Genomic DNA, 13,988 nt, shown 5'->3' with positions numbered 1-13,988 from the left:
GGCGTTTTATCAAGAAAGGTGACTCAAAGTTTTCTTCTCCTGTTTTAGTCAATAAGGCCTGTGGAAATGCTGTCAGGGTTGAGGGTGGTCATTGGTGGAATAAGTCTAAGGTTGTGAAGGTTCGTTCACCAGCCAATACGAGCTTTTTAGGCAGCCAAGTTGATAGTCATAAAAATTGTGATATTCAATATGATGTGTGCAAAGAACGATATGGTGCCGGCAAGGTGTGTGATGATTTCTCCATGGTACGCAGGAATACTCGTGTAAGACGTAAGCCTTCCAGATGTAGATGAATCGGAGCGGTGATGTTTTCACCTTTGTACGTGTAGTACACATGTTAGGTGTGAACTTTAGTGTCTTGTGATTTATTATCCCTGTTTTATTGTATGAGAATGTTGTTCTAAATTTGATAGTACTGTGCTTCCCATAGCTTTACGTTGTCCATTTGTTTTTTTTGTTTCGATGTTTAAAACCCTTTGTAAGTTCCGAACAGTATTGAATAGTGTATGTATAATTTGTATTAGTGCGATGTTTTAAGTTGTATGTTAATATAGCATTCCAATGTTGTGTACTTATTTAATTTTTTTTTTGGAAGAGGAAAACCCATGTTGTATTCCTTCAGTTTTCCGGCTCGCGATTTTGGCGCGCTGTACTTTTATTTAGGTGCGTGCCGCTCTTGCGAACCGGGTTGACGAGAGACGTTCAATTTGAGAACGTTCTCAGCAAGGAAGCGGCTGGGAAAAAAAAACGTGGTGTTTCTGAGAAGCTGTGGTGGAGGAGCTGCGGGACTGTATTTCTACAGGGTGGTTTCTTGATAGCAAATAAACTTTATTAAGTTTACTTACTTGCCGGGTCTGCTTCAGTCTCTACATTACGATTCTTACCCTACCCACCCCATTTCCCTCAGGGCAGGCTTCTCCACGTGGACTGAAGCATCACAGCAGTGTGGGAGGTCTTGTCAGGGTGCCTTTGCCAGCCTGGCCTCCCTGAGGGTCTGTTCCACAGCCAGCCCAGCTCACCTGCACTCTTCTCCTGATGCAGGCCGTCGAAAGAGGGCTCTCTGTAGGGAGACTGCAGTCCAGCACCACTGCTAGTGAACGTGGGCCAGGAGCTCACAGAACAGCGACCCCCCCCTTCTTACCCCCCCCCCCCCCCCCCCCCCACCATGTTGGCGTCCACAGCTCCACACCCATTACATCTACTTTTCTAAGTCTGACCGTTTACTGGGTGTTTTGTGACCGTGATGGTCTTTTTGAGAGTTCAAGGAACTTAAATTGTCTAAGGAAGGAGTTCCTTGATATCATAGTCCTACATGCACATTATATTGCTGTGGTGCTCGTGTACATTGCAGTGACAGAGGATGATTTCTTGGTGGATTGTAAGCTAGGAACCTTCTGCAATGAATTAACATGTTCCTTTTATGATAGACGCATTTGAACCCAGGGTGAAATGAGCTCAAGTTTTCTTCTGATTGCATTATAAATTAAATGGCTTGCTGGTTGCTTTGCTATAGTAGATTGTAAATACGTATTGTTAAAGATGGCCACCTGCTTTGCTCCCTTTCAGAAAATCTGATGCAAAAGAAGGCTGAAAAGTATAGCAAAAACGTTTCTTTTATAGAAGTCAATAGAATTGTATTGTCAAGTTATATAGACTACTAGTCCATGCATTAATGCATATAGAATGTTTAATGTGCAGTAGTTGGTTAGAAATGTATGTATTAATGCTTTTGTTTTTCACAAATCCCAAAATGAGGCTTTGCAGAAAAACCTCAAAACACCAGTATGGTAATTGGGTAATATGCTTATAAATATCTCCAACTCAGACTAGCACCATGTCATATGATGACTTGAGCATATCTTCATTAAGGGGCCTGTAAATTCTTGTTTTCTGACTGCACTTTGTCTTTTTCCTCAAAGGTTAAGTCGCAGAGAGAGAACAAAAAAATCATAAGCAAGATGGATGTACAGAACCTGAGCGACGCTGAACTTAAGGATCAGTTAATCAAACATGGGGCGATGCCTGGACCCATCTTACGTATGCAATGTTTTCCAGTTATCTGAATGTTTTTTGCATTTGGCAGAATTCCAGATATGGCCACAAATGAGACTGAAGATAGACATAAAGGTTTTATTGTTTATTGGTGACCTGGGATCTTACGAAACCAAGAGAAATTATGGAAATACAAGCTTTAAAGTTCATGGTTTTCTATACATTGTTTATTGTGTACTGATGCTGTGGGGAATTGGGTTGTTGGTTGACTGAGGTGTATGTGATCTGGTCAAGTAACAGCCTCAGTCCCTTGTAGGGCGATCCATAAAAAGTCACTAAATTAACCAGTGTTTAATCCTGAGTAGCTTGGCACAAAAAGCAGTCACGCTTAACTTAGTGGCACTGTGTAATGTATTATGCAGCACACACAGTGATAAAATGAAAACACAACACAAGAAAAATCCCTAACCAATTTAGAAAAAAGTACATTTTAATTAATTTGACACCAAAACAAAAAAATCCAATCAGTAGCCTTGGAGATGATTTTTTTTTTTCTAACTTTGGGTTTAAAAAAAAATTAATTAAAAAAAAAGCCTAAAAGATCAGAGTGCCAACTGTGGACATCTAGTTGCACGAGACTGGATCAAAGTTGAAAAATATGGCTGACCGTGATGGAGGGCGGCTCAGATACAAGAAGAGGATTGGGCCCAGTCAGCGGATACCTTTTGGACTTGAATAGGTTTCTGTGAAAGTGTCTAGGAAGGTAATGTTCAGCGCGGCAAGGCTTCTGGAGTTTCCAAAGAGGGAGTATCATCGGATAGCCTTGGATCGAAGCTGTGGTGAAGATTTCTACATTCAAACTTAGACTCCGAAGTGGAAGCTGAAAACGTATAGCATGACTAGGCAGAGGGCTGTACTTGAAAGACGCTTCCACAAGGCCAGGATACTCCTTTGGCGAAGGACTGCTGAAAAGGTTTTGCTGCTGCGGAGAAGGAGGTAGCGGGAGAAGCCGTGAAATCAGTTTGGCAATGCACTTCAGACGGATAGGCGAGCAGGTTGGTCCTGGTCTCATCCTGGTTCTCGGAGCTCTGTTGGACCAAATTTTGTCCAAGTCCTCAGTTTTGGAGTTTGGTCATCTCAGCACCTTTAGCACCACATCCAAGGGTCCAGGACTGGAGGGGCACCACTTGGAGAGTCAGGACTCACTCAGGCTGGGTCCAGGTGTGGGTTCGAGATGGAGTAATCCCGCCCTCCCCCCGTGGCTCTAAACTATAGGCCATCAACCTAGCCCTTGAGTCACTCTGGAGGTCATGGGACAGTTGAAGATCTAGTCCTTGCCACCAGGCAGCAGCCTTTCAGGGCAGCAGTTGTTCCAGAAGGACAGCAGTCCTTTTTTCCTGGCAGTGTTTCTACAGGTCCAGAAGTGTACTGAAGACTTGTCTGAGGGCCCCTTTTCATACCCTGGTGCCCCAGTTCTGGAAGGTGAAGACACTTCTAGAAAATGCTTTGAAGTGCATTAAATATCCAGGACTCGCCTGCACTGGCTCCAAGCTGGCTGCACTCACAATGTGAGGAGGTCATTAGCCCCTTTGAGTGACAGTAGAACATAAGATATTCAGTTGCAAGTGGGGCTGGTCAGCTTCTCCCCTTTAACCCCCCTTTAAGTCACAGGCAAACACTTGAACATTGTGGTAGTGGTAGAAGTGGTAATTATGGTAGTATTGGTGATAGTGGTGATGATGATAGAGGTGGTCATTATATTTGCGGTGATAGTTATAGTACTCTCTATGGTATTGCTGTCAGTGGTTGTAGTAGTGAAGTTGGAGAGAGTCGTTGTGATAGTGGTTGTAGGGGTATCAGTGATGGTAATGTTGGCATTAGTGGAAATGGTGATTATAGTGGTAGTAACTGATAGCTGTGAGGATAGGACTCGTGTAGTAATGGTGCATTGCTATGCATATAATACTGATGTTGGTGACTGTGGTAGTGCTAGTAGTGAGAAGTGTGGTGGTGATGGAGGTTCTGTAGTTCAGGATAGAGGGCTTGAGCACAAGACTAGAAAAGCAGTAGGTGGTGTAAGGATGGAAGGGTGCGGAGAGTGGGCCTGGGTGGGGGAACTTGCAGAGTTTCACTTCGCAGAATTCCACAGTTACTACCTAAACTCTGCAAGATTCCAGAGTTCCGTGAGCGTTGTCATTTTGGTATGTCATGCTGCTCGTGCTGATTTTTAGCATTGAGAGCTTGTCCCGCGCAGTAGAATCAGTGAAAATGGCACCCCGCTGCGCACCAGAGGGTGCTGCTTCTTCCTGCCGCTTGTGTAGATTTTCTACTTGAGCGGCCGCTTTCTCAACAGGAGTGGGTGCTTTCTCAACGCCAGTGGTAGTGACCTGCCGCAACTGTCCACATTGAGAAATCATGCCAGGAGGCGTTCTAGTGCCCCAAAATTGCACTAGGGTAGACATTCTTGCTCGCAAACCTAATGTTGGTAAAACGCATGTGAGCAACTCTGCCATCTGGCGGTTGGTTGAGTTTTGCTGGAACCTCCATGGTTCAAGTGGAACGTAGAGTGGACAGAACTCTGCAAACTCTGCTGGTGAGCGTAATTGTTTGCTCATCCCTAGTTGAGAGCAGAAAGGAACAGCAGGAGGTACTGTAGGACTGGAATGAGATGCCTTTAGAGACCTATGTAGGAAATGGAACAAAGTGCTTTGCCTATGGGTTCCCGTAAGAATAGCTGAAATCAGGTTCTTTGAGTGCTGCATGCAAGTTGATTCTACAATTCTCACGGTGCTGTGGTTACACAATAGATGAATCTGGTTTGACTGATGGCTAAATCTACGGATCCTGCTCCAGAGGTTCGATTGCATCATGGTGGAGAGTGTCAAAATAGGTGCAGCATCATCTCTGCTTTTAAAGCCGATATGTGTAGTGCAGAACATAGACTCCAGCAAGTGCAATACCTGCAGCAAGTAGGACCTTCTTCCACAAAGAAAGGCAATAAGTTTAGATGGAACGTTTTAGGCGATGAAAAGCACTTAGTGTCACCAAACGGACTCCAATTTTATCAGGTTTAAAATAAATTTTATTACCACGGTCTGCAAAGATCACGTATGGAAAATAAACGTCCTGGCTGTGCCTGAAAAACAAACCTTGCAAATAATCGCTTATGTCACAGACATTGTGCGACATGGGGTCCTGTACACATGTTCATAGATGGATTATATTGGTGTTTACTGTTGTTGTGCACAAAGCTCAGCCTCTCATCGCAGTAAATAAAAGGTCCACTACGTCACCAATAGGTTTCCGAAAATGTGTTGAACACTTTTGTCCGAAAGGGTGATGTGGCGTGGCCAGACGCCGTTTCTTCGCTATGTGGAAGGAGCATCGTCCCCCGGGCCAAGATGGAGATGAAAAATATAATAGTGCAACTATTGTTTTTTCATCTGCTGGCTCTGCCAGCAGTACAGAGAGGGGTGGGGGTGGGCCACGGGAGATGGGAGGGGTAGGAGTACAGAGTGCACCTAAGTGCACTTGTGTGTTTGGCGGCAGTCTGAGGCCAGCCGAACACACTTTTGCACTTTGGTTTTTCCAGGCTGGAGAAACTGCACAGACCCCCAGGCTGTGTCTGGGTGGCAGTGACTGCTGCTCAGACCAATCCTGATGCAGCTTGAATGTGACGTTTAGCATGAAAGCAGCGCCAGGATTGTTGGACCCTGTGCTGGGGTACCAGCAGATGCTGGGAAACCAAATGGAGAGAAGAGGGTGAGGCAGCAGTAGACCGGCACCAACTACAAAGGTTGAAGTTTAAAGATAACCATCCTAATCACTTACGGCACAAAACTCCTGAAGACTCCCATTTGTTACTGTGTATCTAGTAAAGAAGTCTTGCATACTTGCTATGTATGGACATTTGGAATAACTGGAGATACAAACATCACTTGTAATACAAGGTGTGTTGCGATGTTTGTCTTACCTTCACACAGCCAATTAATCCGTTCATCATTGTAAATAATAGCTTTCTTATATTTATCAGTTTCTTTGAAAATACGGTCTTAAATATTGCAAGTGAAGATAGACATGGCGCTCCGTAGCATCCTGAATTTATATGATAAAGAAATAATCATTATGACTTACTAACCATGCAGATTCTCAGTATGTCTTGATCTGGCTGCTGCCAGAAAACAGCTCTTGATTTCGGCTGCACTGTAAGCGAAACAAAATGTTGTACTTTTGCAGCAACAGGGTCATGTCATGGCGTATACCGGATAGGTGGGACTTCAACACCACGCTCCTCGAGCACCACCAAGTAGGGTATTTTACCAACTTAAAATTGAATTTAAAAAGAGTAGATGAAGCATTTCAGGTGCGATAAGGCACCCAAACAGCCAAATTAGAATACATCGTTTTCTGGTGGAATTGTAGTATGTTACTGGCATTTATAAAGTTCGTGCATTGAATAAAGTTGTGGCTGGGATCGAACTAAAATCTTACCTATTAAGTTTTCCACCCTAACTACAGGCACAGAAAATATCAAAACATTATATTGAGTTCATAAGTATTTTCATTAATTGCCATTTATGAACTTTCGAAAGAACTCCAGTGACAGCTGCATACAGATTCATCATGAGTGCGAGGTTTGTCATTGGATAGAGATGCAAAATGCAGCCTGTCAGCCCTGTAAATAAAAACAATCTTCTAGTTTTGAGGACTTCGGTATTTTATTTTTTTTAAACAGTTTAACTTGCAATAAACATCGTAAGCAAATATAGATATGGGTTCCAGTGGCACCAAAAAATAGTGAAAAAGTAAGGCAGATTGGGTTGCCGTCTCTGGCACTGAAGACGGCTAGTTTTTAGGGTCGAGCGCACAAGTGCTCTGGCTAGTTATAATCGCTCTGGGCTTTCAGTCACTTCCACTGCTGCTATTCATTCTCTGTTGTGCTAGTCTTAAATGCTTAATTTTTATTGGTGCATTTTGTGACATGTCCCTCCTTTGTGTGCGGAGTTCCCTCCCAGGTGATTTCACTAAGGACAATTTTGTTGGCCTTCACACACTACGTCATGTTTTCTCCTGTTACAGCATGTGATGGTCCCTTCTCCGATTTCGGTTTGCCTTTCATCCCAGCCACAATCCTTTCTAGACATTCACGCAGGGAGCCATTAACTCTTGCACGGCGGCTGTGGCACTTTGAATTGACTCGCTTATGTCAACTTTTCATTTTCAGTATTGTGGTGGGTGGAATCAAAATGTGAATGACCATTAAACAGATCAATTGGTATAGACCAAAGATCCCTATATATGGCTATGTATGACTTACAAAAATAAATTGACATTTTTTTTTTTTTTAATTTTTTTTTTTTTTTTTTTTTTTTTTTACAAAATATCTTGGCTAACACCAGGCCTGAAAAAGCCAAAGACCTTGATACTTCACCAGAAGGTGACATTTCTTATGCCTTTGGCCCTCCTTCAAAAAGGATTATTCTCTTAAGGCTGTCGTTTGGAAGCTTTGGAGCTAACCTTACTTTCTGTGGAAATACTTAAAACATTCTGACAAATATTGCAACCTTTTGCAGTAAAGGCTGAGCCTTTACTTCTGTTTAATGAGACCCTCTGTGATCCCATCATGACTGCATGGCAGATTTACCATGTTTAGCAATCCACAAGCAGATTACAGGCATTATAGACCCGCTGCAGATGATTGCACTTTTTGTCCTCCCATCCACCACCACCACAGAATCTGGTTGTTAAAACAGTCAATAACGCAGAATCGCAATGCCTTTCCTATGGCGGTTTGACTGAAAAGAAATCAAAGAAACATGATGCCTTGGTAGTAAATTTTGCCTTTGGCAGTTTGGCCCCTCCATATGTCACCTGCCCTTTAGGCCAGTACGTTCATGTCTTATCAGTACCGGCAAAAGTAGTTCAGTCTGCCAGATCAAATAAATAAGCCATACTCTGATGAGGTTTGCCTGAATAATTCTGAGTGGTTTCTAAAGTGTGGCTATGAGCTTGCACATAGTGTGCTGTCTGTAGGTACTGCTTTTGCACTGTTGACATGCTAGGATTGGTCCACTTGGTTTTCAGGAGTTAGTGTATCTGTACAGACAAGGCCTTTGCCTTCTCACCATATACCTGTTTTCCATCAGACTCCTCTGTGGAGCACTTCAAGAAAAGTAGAGCTGTGGCTCCTTCCCTGGGCAGGGGTGCCACTGGATGGCAATTCCACCATCAGTACTTGAAGTTATGTAGTTGTGGGTCAACTATGCAGCTTTGACAGAATAAACCAACTCATTCCATCCAAGTACCACAACTAGGCTAATGATTTCAAAGCCAGGGATGGCTCTAGGCGTGGTCAGCTGCAAATCCAGAAACAACCCCCCCGCCCCCCCCCCCCCCAATCCTACCTCATGCTGTTACTTCAGACCCCTCTGATTCTTTCCCCACAAGATCGCCTTCTAGTGGGAGAGAGGGTCACCAGTTTTTCCACACACTGATGGAAAATCATGAACACTGGGTGATCCAACTAATCTGCTATTGGTGCACTTTTCCTTTACCATCCTCTCCTTCAGATCACCCACCTTCTTTTGAGCATTCTTGCTGGATCACACCTGAGTGCTAGAGACAGAAGTCCTTGCCTTGTTTGAAAAGACCACAGATTGGGTCTGGAAGAGGGGCACAGGATTTTTCTCCCTTTTCATGGGCCCTAAAAGACTGAGGCCTGATGCCTATCCTAGATCGCAGCCTATTCATCTGACTTGACAGTTTAAAGATTCTGTCCCAGAGCCCTGTCTTTATGTACTGAATTCATGGGATTGACGTCCTCAGACCTCCAGGGCTCTTATTTCTCCCTGTCTGCAGTCCCTGCTTGATGTTGATGTTTGAGCTTCAACGCATGTCAGTTTGCAGTCCTCCCGTTTGGACCACTCCACATGTGTTTGCAAAGGTGATGGCAGTAGTTGAGTGTCACTGCAGCGATCTAGGCTCCACATTATTGTATTTGGATGGCTGGCTGGTGAAAACAGAGCACCCAGCGCCGGAGACAGTTAACAATGTCCTTGTCCATGGCCCACACTTTACCATCCATATCCAGAAGTCTTGCCCGCGTAGTCATACTTTAATTGGGTGATGCTCAACACTGTCCTTTTAAAGGTCTTTCCTACTCCTCTGCTGCCGTTCTCTTCCTCTAACAATCACAGATATTCAGCCCATTATTCTGATATCTGACACAAGCTCAGATTCCTGTCCTGTAGGTCTTGCACTTGCTAAGCCTTATGCATCCTGCTGGTGCCTCACAGGAGGTGTTTGGATAAGAGCCCTGCACCTGTGTTTGAGGTGCAATGGCTGCAACACCAAGGGTGTCTCTTGGCTCAGTTGCATATCTTCCACTGGGTGCTTTGGTATCTTCACCGATGGATAAACACCAACTTTCTGTGGGGCTGCCCTTTCTCTGTAGGTAGACTAGTGATCATGGGTACCGCCTCACTGGGGTGCTCATCAGGGCATCATGTCTGCGTGGGGCCTTTAATCTGTCTGGGCAGTGTCTACACATTAATGAACAGAAGCTGCAGGTGGTCTTACTTACCTAAAGGCCTTTCTCTCTTCCATCTCAGAGGGTAACATCCACACTCAGTTGGACAACACCATTAACATTCATTATATCGGCAAACAATGCAGTGTGGGGCTGTGCATTCTATGTTGGATGCTATGGACATAGAATAGTGATGGGGATTCTTCCCAGTAGTAGCTCATCTAGCATGCTCCAGCAGTGAGAAAGGATGCCCTCTGACATCTTACTGGAGGATAATGGGTGGGAGCTACATCCAAAATTATGGCCACACAGTCCCCAGACTCTGTGCTAGAGCAGTGCCAGACAGACTATTTCTCGCTTCCAAATGAGATTGCAGAAGTCATTTGTCAGCCAGGAAGTCTGACACCATATGTATTTATACAGGCTACTGGAGCAAGTTTGGGCAGTGGCGCCAGTCAAAAGGCTTTAATCGTTTTGCATCTCTTGTCTGACATCTTGAGGTTTGAATTGTTGCTTGTGTAGCACAGTCTGATGATGGGGACAGTTAAATGTTACCTGGCAACTCGATCCACAGTTGTCTTCCTGAGCAGCCTTTCCTTTTTAAATTGTTAGTGTTGGCTTGCTTTCAAAGTTTTCTCAATTGTTTCCTACAACTGTGTGAAATATTAGTGAGATGTGAACTTTATTTTCTTTCTTGATTTCCTTTCCATGAATGCCCATGCACGGTCACCCTGTATGATTTACTCTAAAATCAGGTATTTTGTTGGCTATTACATCTGTTTGCTGAGTTAGAGGTTCAGGCCTTTTTGGTTCTTAAATCTATACACCGAGCCTTTTGATGTCCTACTTGCAAATAACCTCATCAAGATTCACCAGTATGCTGATGATGCGCAACTCTACTTCAAAGTCTCCTCTGCTTCAGACATCCACTGCCTCAGGCACTACCTGCTTATCATCCAGACCTGTATGTCTATCATCTGCCTGCAGCCAACCCAACGAAGACAGAATTTTTGTAATTTGCCGAGAACAATAAACAATAAGAACCTTGCACGGTGACCTGAACTTTGGCTTTAAACCCCAATGTTCACTAAATGCCAGGTCACTTGGATTCACATTGAACAGAAACCTGATCCTCCAGGAACATATTGTCAAGATCTGCATGGTATCCGCTCTCTCGTCTGAAGAAAATGTAACTATTTATTCCAGATAGACTGCAGAATTGCAGTAAGGCCCTTGTGCTACTGCATCTGGATGGTGGTTACTACCTCCTCCATGGTCTCCCAGACTTCACACTGGTGGCCTGTAAGGGCATCCTGCGAAATCGGCATATTTCACCCAGGGGAAGAAGAAATGTGATCACATCACCCCCATCCTGATGGAACTCTGTTGGCTGCCATACCCAGCCTGCACCATCTTCAAAACCAGCTGCACCATTAACAAAGTCATCATGACCAGCACCTCCACTTATCTTGCAGAGAAGATTGTCATTTTTGTGGTTCTTGGCACATCTGCATCAGGACATCAAACTGCAGACTAAGTGGGGAAATAAAAGAAAACGACAGCAGGCCTTTCCCATCTATGCATCCAAGATCTGTAACTAAATGAGTTGAAGATGCACCTCTGAGAAGACTACATCACAATCCATTAACAACCCACAAAAGAGATGCAAAGAAAATCATTAGGTAAAAGGAGGTGTTTTACCCTCTACAGCTCCACGCCTGATACAAGACCTTGTGAGTCAGACAACAAAGTTTAGACTGCACTTTTCTTTCTTTCTTTGATTTTTTGTTTTTTTTGTTTGTTTTAATAGGAAGCCAGTGCAGCTTTTTGAGGATAGGAGCAGAAGATGACCTGGCCAGCATATTAGAAATTAGTCTGGCAGCGGTATTTTGCACAACCTGTAGTTTGGCCAACAAGACTGCATTAGCTGCCGCCAACAATACAATACCATAGTCCATGCGACTTGTAATCAGCCCCTGGACTAAAGATTTTCTGGAGGTGGAAGGTAAACAAGGGAAGCCTTTTTTTTTTTTTTTTTGTGGAGAAGCATGTGCTGCGTATAGTATTGACAGGTCTCTTATAGATCACTCCCAATCAATTTTTACTCCTAAATTCCCCTTCACCTGCTTCGGGAGAGGGGCAGGTCCAAGATCGGATGCCCACCAGTCTGGTGACCACAAATACAAGTGCCTTACTAAACAGTGCGATCCCAGATTTGTCACTGTTTAGCTAGAGAATTTGAAGTCATCCAGCAAGCAATTTCTCTTGAACAGTGCTTAAATTAATGTTGTGCCTGGTCTGGATCAGGTCTAACGGTGGTAATTGGCCAGGGCCGTAGCCACAGGGGGGAGGTGGGCACTTGAGTGCCGGGGCAGCCTATATTTATCTTGTCCCTCCCACCCCCAAATGACAGAGGCAAACTCAGTTTAAACTGTAAAGTGAACTATGTGGCAGTTTCACTTGGGTACATGCAGTGCCACTGGAATTATGTGGCAGGGAGGCCCAGATTATGCAACCAGGTAAACTACATTATGTAGCCAGAAAACACAAATTATGTGTCTTAATGTTGCACCTTTTGTGCTAGAATTACTTTCATTTTGTCATTGTGATGCATGTTAGCACTGTCCGAGCAAAGGTTTCACATCAGTATCGGTACTGCATCCAAATACACCTATAAATAACTGCAGAGGACCAGTCAACCTTTGTGAAGGACCTTCCACTTTGCAGCAGCAAGCATTTTAGTAACATTTAACCCGTTTGACCTAGGAACACCATGTTTTTTGGTTAAAACATCATGTGCTGCATTATCTGCAGATTATAAGTGAAAAATGCGCCAAATTCCTACTTATGTGTCAAATGCAGTGGCCACAATATCACATAATTCCAGAGGTCGTGCATACAGTGAGTGTGAAAAGAGGCTGCAGGATGTCAATTTGTTTCTACTACATAAAAACATGTAAACACCTATAAATGAGCTGTACAGATTTTTCCACTTAGCAGCTGTGAAAGCATAAATGATGCACATATGTTTTGTAATTCTGTGAAGGAAGTGTGAAGGAAACAAAGGTTTTAATAAGATCAAGACAAATCTTGGTGATGTACAAAAATGTTAAGTATTGTATTGCAGCATTTGTATTGCGCTTAAAACTCCTTTGTGTGGCACTGGTGTGCTTACGTACATCTTCAGCAAGCTACACTACAAAGGGTGGCATGCAGTTATCTTTGTTTTGTAATCCTATGTGGGAAGTGTTTTCATGTTGTGTTTACCACTGAGGTGCGGTTCCGCTATGGGGCACATTTCGTAGCAGTGTGATGGATGATGTGTGAGGCATACTGATGTACAGTTTATGGGCTAGAGTAAGCTGGCAGCATTCAAAAGTTCTGCAGATACAGAAAGTTTGTGTATAGTTGTGAGCCTGAACTGGCATGGATGAATGGATGGATGGCGAGAGAAGTGGTGGTAGCTGCTCGAATGTGCATTATCATCCCATATGGGTATTGTTGTGAAATCTAAACAAGTGGCCACAGTATGCAGATATTTGGACTAGAAAAGTCCTCCAATTGACCCGAAGTGTGTGACAAATCTCTTCAGTTATTCCATGCCAGTTCATTCTCTGAAAGCTGGTTTATTGGCTGTTCACTGCTGGTGATGGACAACTCTCATAGCAGATATGAGAATACAAGAGGTGTAAGTTTAAAATTGGCTGCCGACCTCGGAGTGTTATAGCATTAGTATTAGCATGGGCCAGAAATGTATTTAGCTTCAGATGATTATTCATCATCCATGTGTTTCTGATTCAGGCAGTCATCCGGTTTTAAAGAGTAAAGGTCTCTCAGGATATCCATTTAAAAAACAAAAATGATTTGCATAGCTGTAACAGGTGAAGTTGAATCATTTAATTGGTTTTGGTAAGGGGGTGTTAGCTATCTGTTGAATAATAACTGGGATATGATGGACCTCTGATGGGTGCCACAGTGTTGAGTGTGAAGAGCTAATGTGAAAGGTGGTATCAAGACCAGTTCAGTCACAGTTGAGAGGCTAAGAAAGCAGTGGACATTAGCAGAATTCCCTTTTAATCTTTTGCATATGATGTGTCAAAAAATAATTTACTGTGTGAAGATTGTACAACTATACAGGTCATTGGGTCGTGCTGTTAATCAGCCTGAAACTTTCATGAACTTTCCTTGTTACTGCTATAGAAGTGGTTGTCGCTACGCAAACTTACCAGCCATTCAGAAGCAATGCCCAGTCTGGAAACACCAGGTTTCAATATGGCATGGTACGTTGACGAGCCTATTTTGGAATCGTCACAAGGAAGGTACAACTAACAGCTGACTGACATTGCTCCAGCCTACATTGGCCTGTTGTGAAATATAGCCTGGTGAAATAATGTATCTGTCTAGAGATCTTTGTTTTGTTTGCAGGAGGAAAATAGTTTGTTAGGTTAATGTACCTGCTTCAGACTGC

At 43.6% G+C, this 13,988-nt stretch overlaps 1 protein-coding gene across 4 annotated transcripts in view; it reads left to right on the top strand.

Annotated features, from left to right (window-relative positions):
• Window positions 1-13,988, top strand: part of LEMD1 (LEM domain containing 1) — a 353,053-nt gene that overhangs the window by 167,481 nt on the left and 171,584 nt on the right. For all 4 annotated transcript variants that reach the window (XM_069238551.1, XM_069238549.1, XM_069238547.1 and 1 more), the window contains exon 2: window positions 1,920-2,037. In XM_069238551.1, coding sequence (XP_069094652.1) covers window positions 1,959-2,037 — 79 coding nt within the window. In that variant the 5' untranslated portion in view covers window positions 1,920-1,958. The remainder of the gene's footprint in view (window positions 1-1,919; window positions 2,038-13,988) is intronic.

The sequence above is a fragment of the Pleurodeles waltl genome, chromosome 6 (assembly GCF_031143425.1).
Source record: "Pleurodeles waltl isolate 20211129_DDA chromosome 6, aPleWal1.hap1.20221129, whole genome shotgun sequence".
Lineage (NCBI taxonomy): Eukaryota > Metazoa > Chordata > Amphibia > Caudata > Salamandridae > Pleurodeles > Pleurodeles waltl.
The sequence above is the reverse complement of the archived record's forward strand: the minus strand, read 5'-3'. Positions and strand labels throughout refer to the sequence as shown.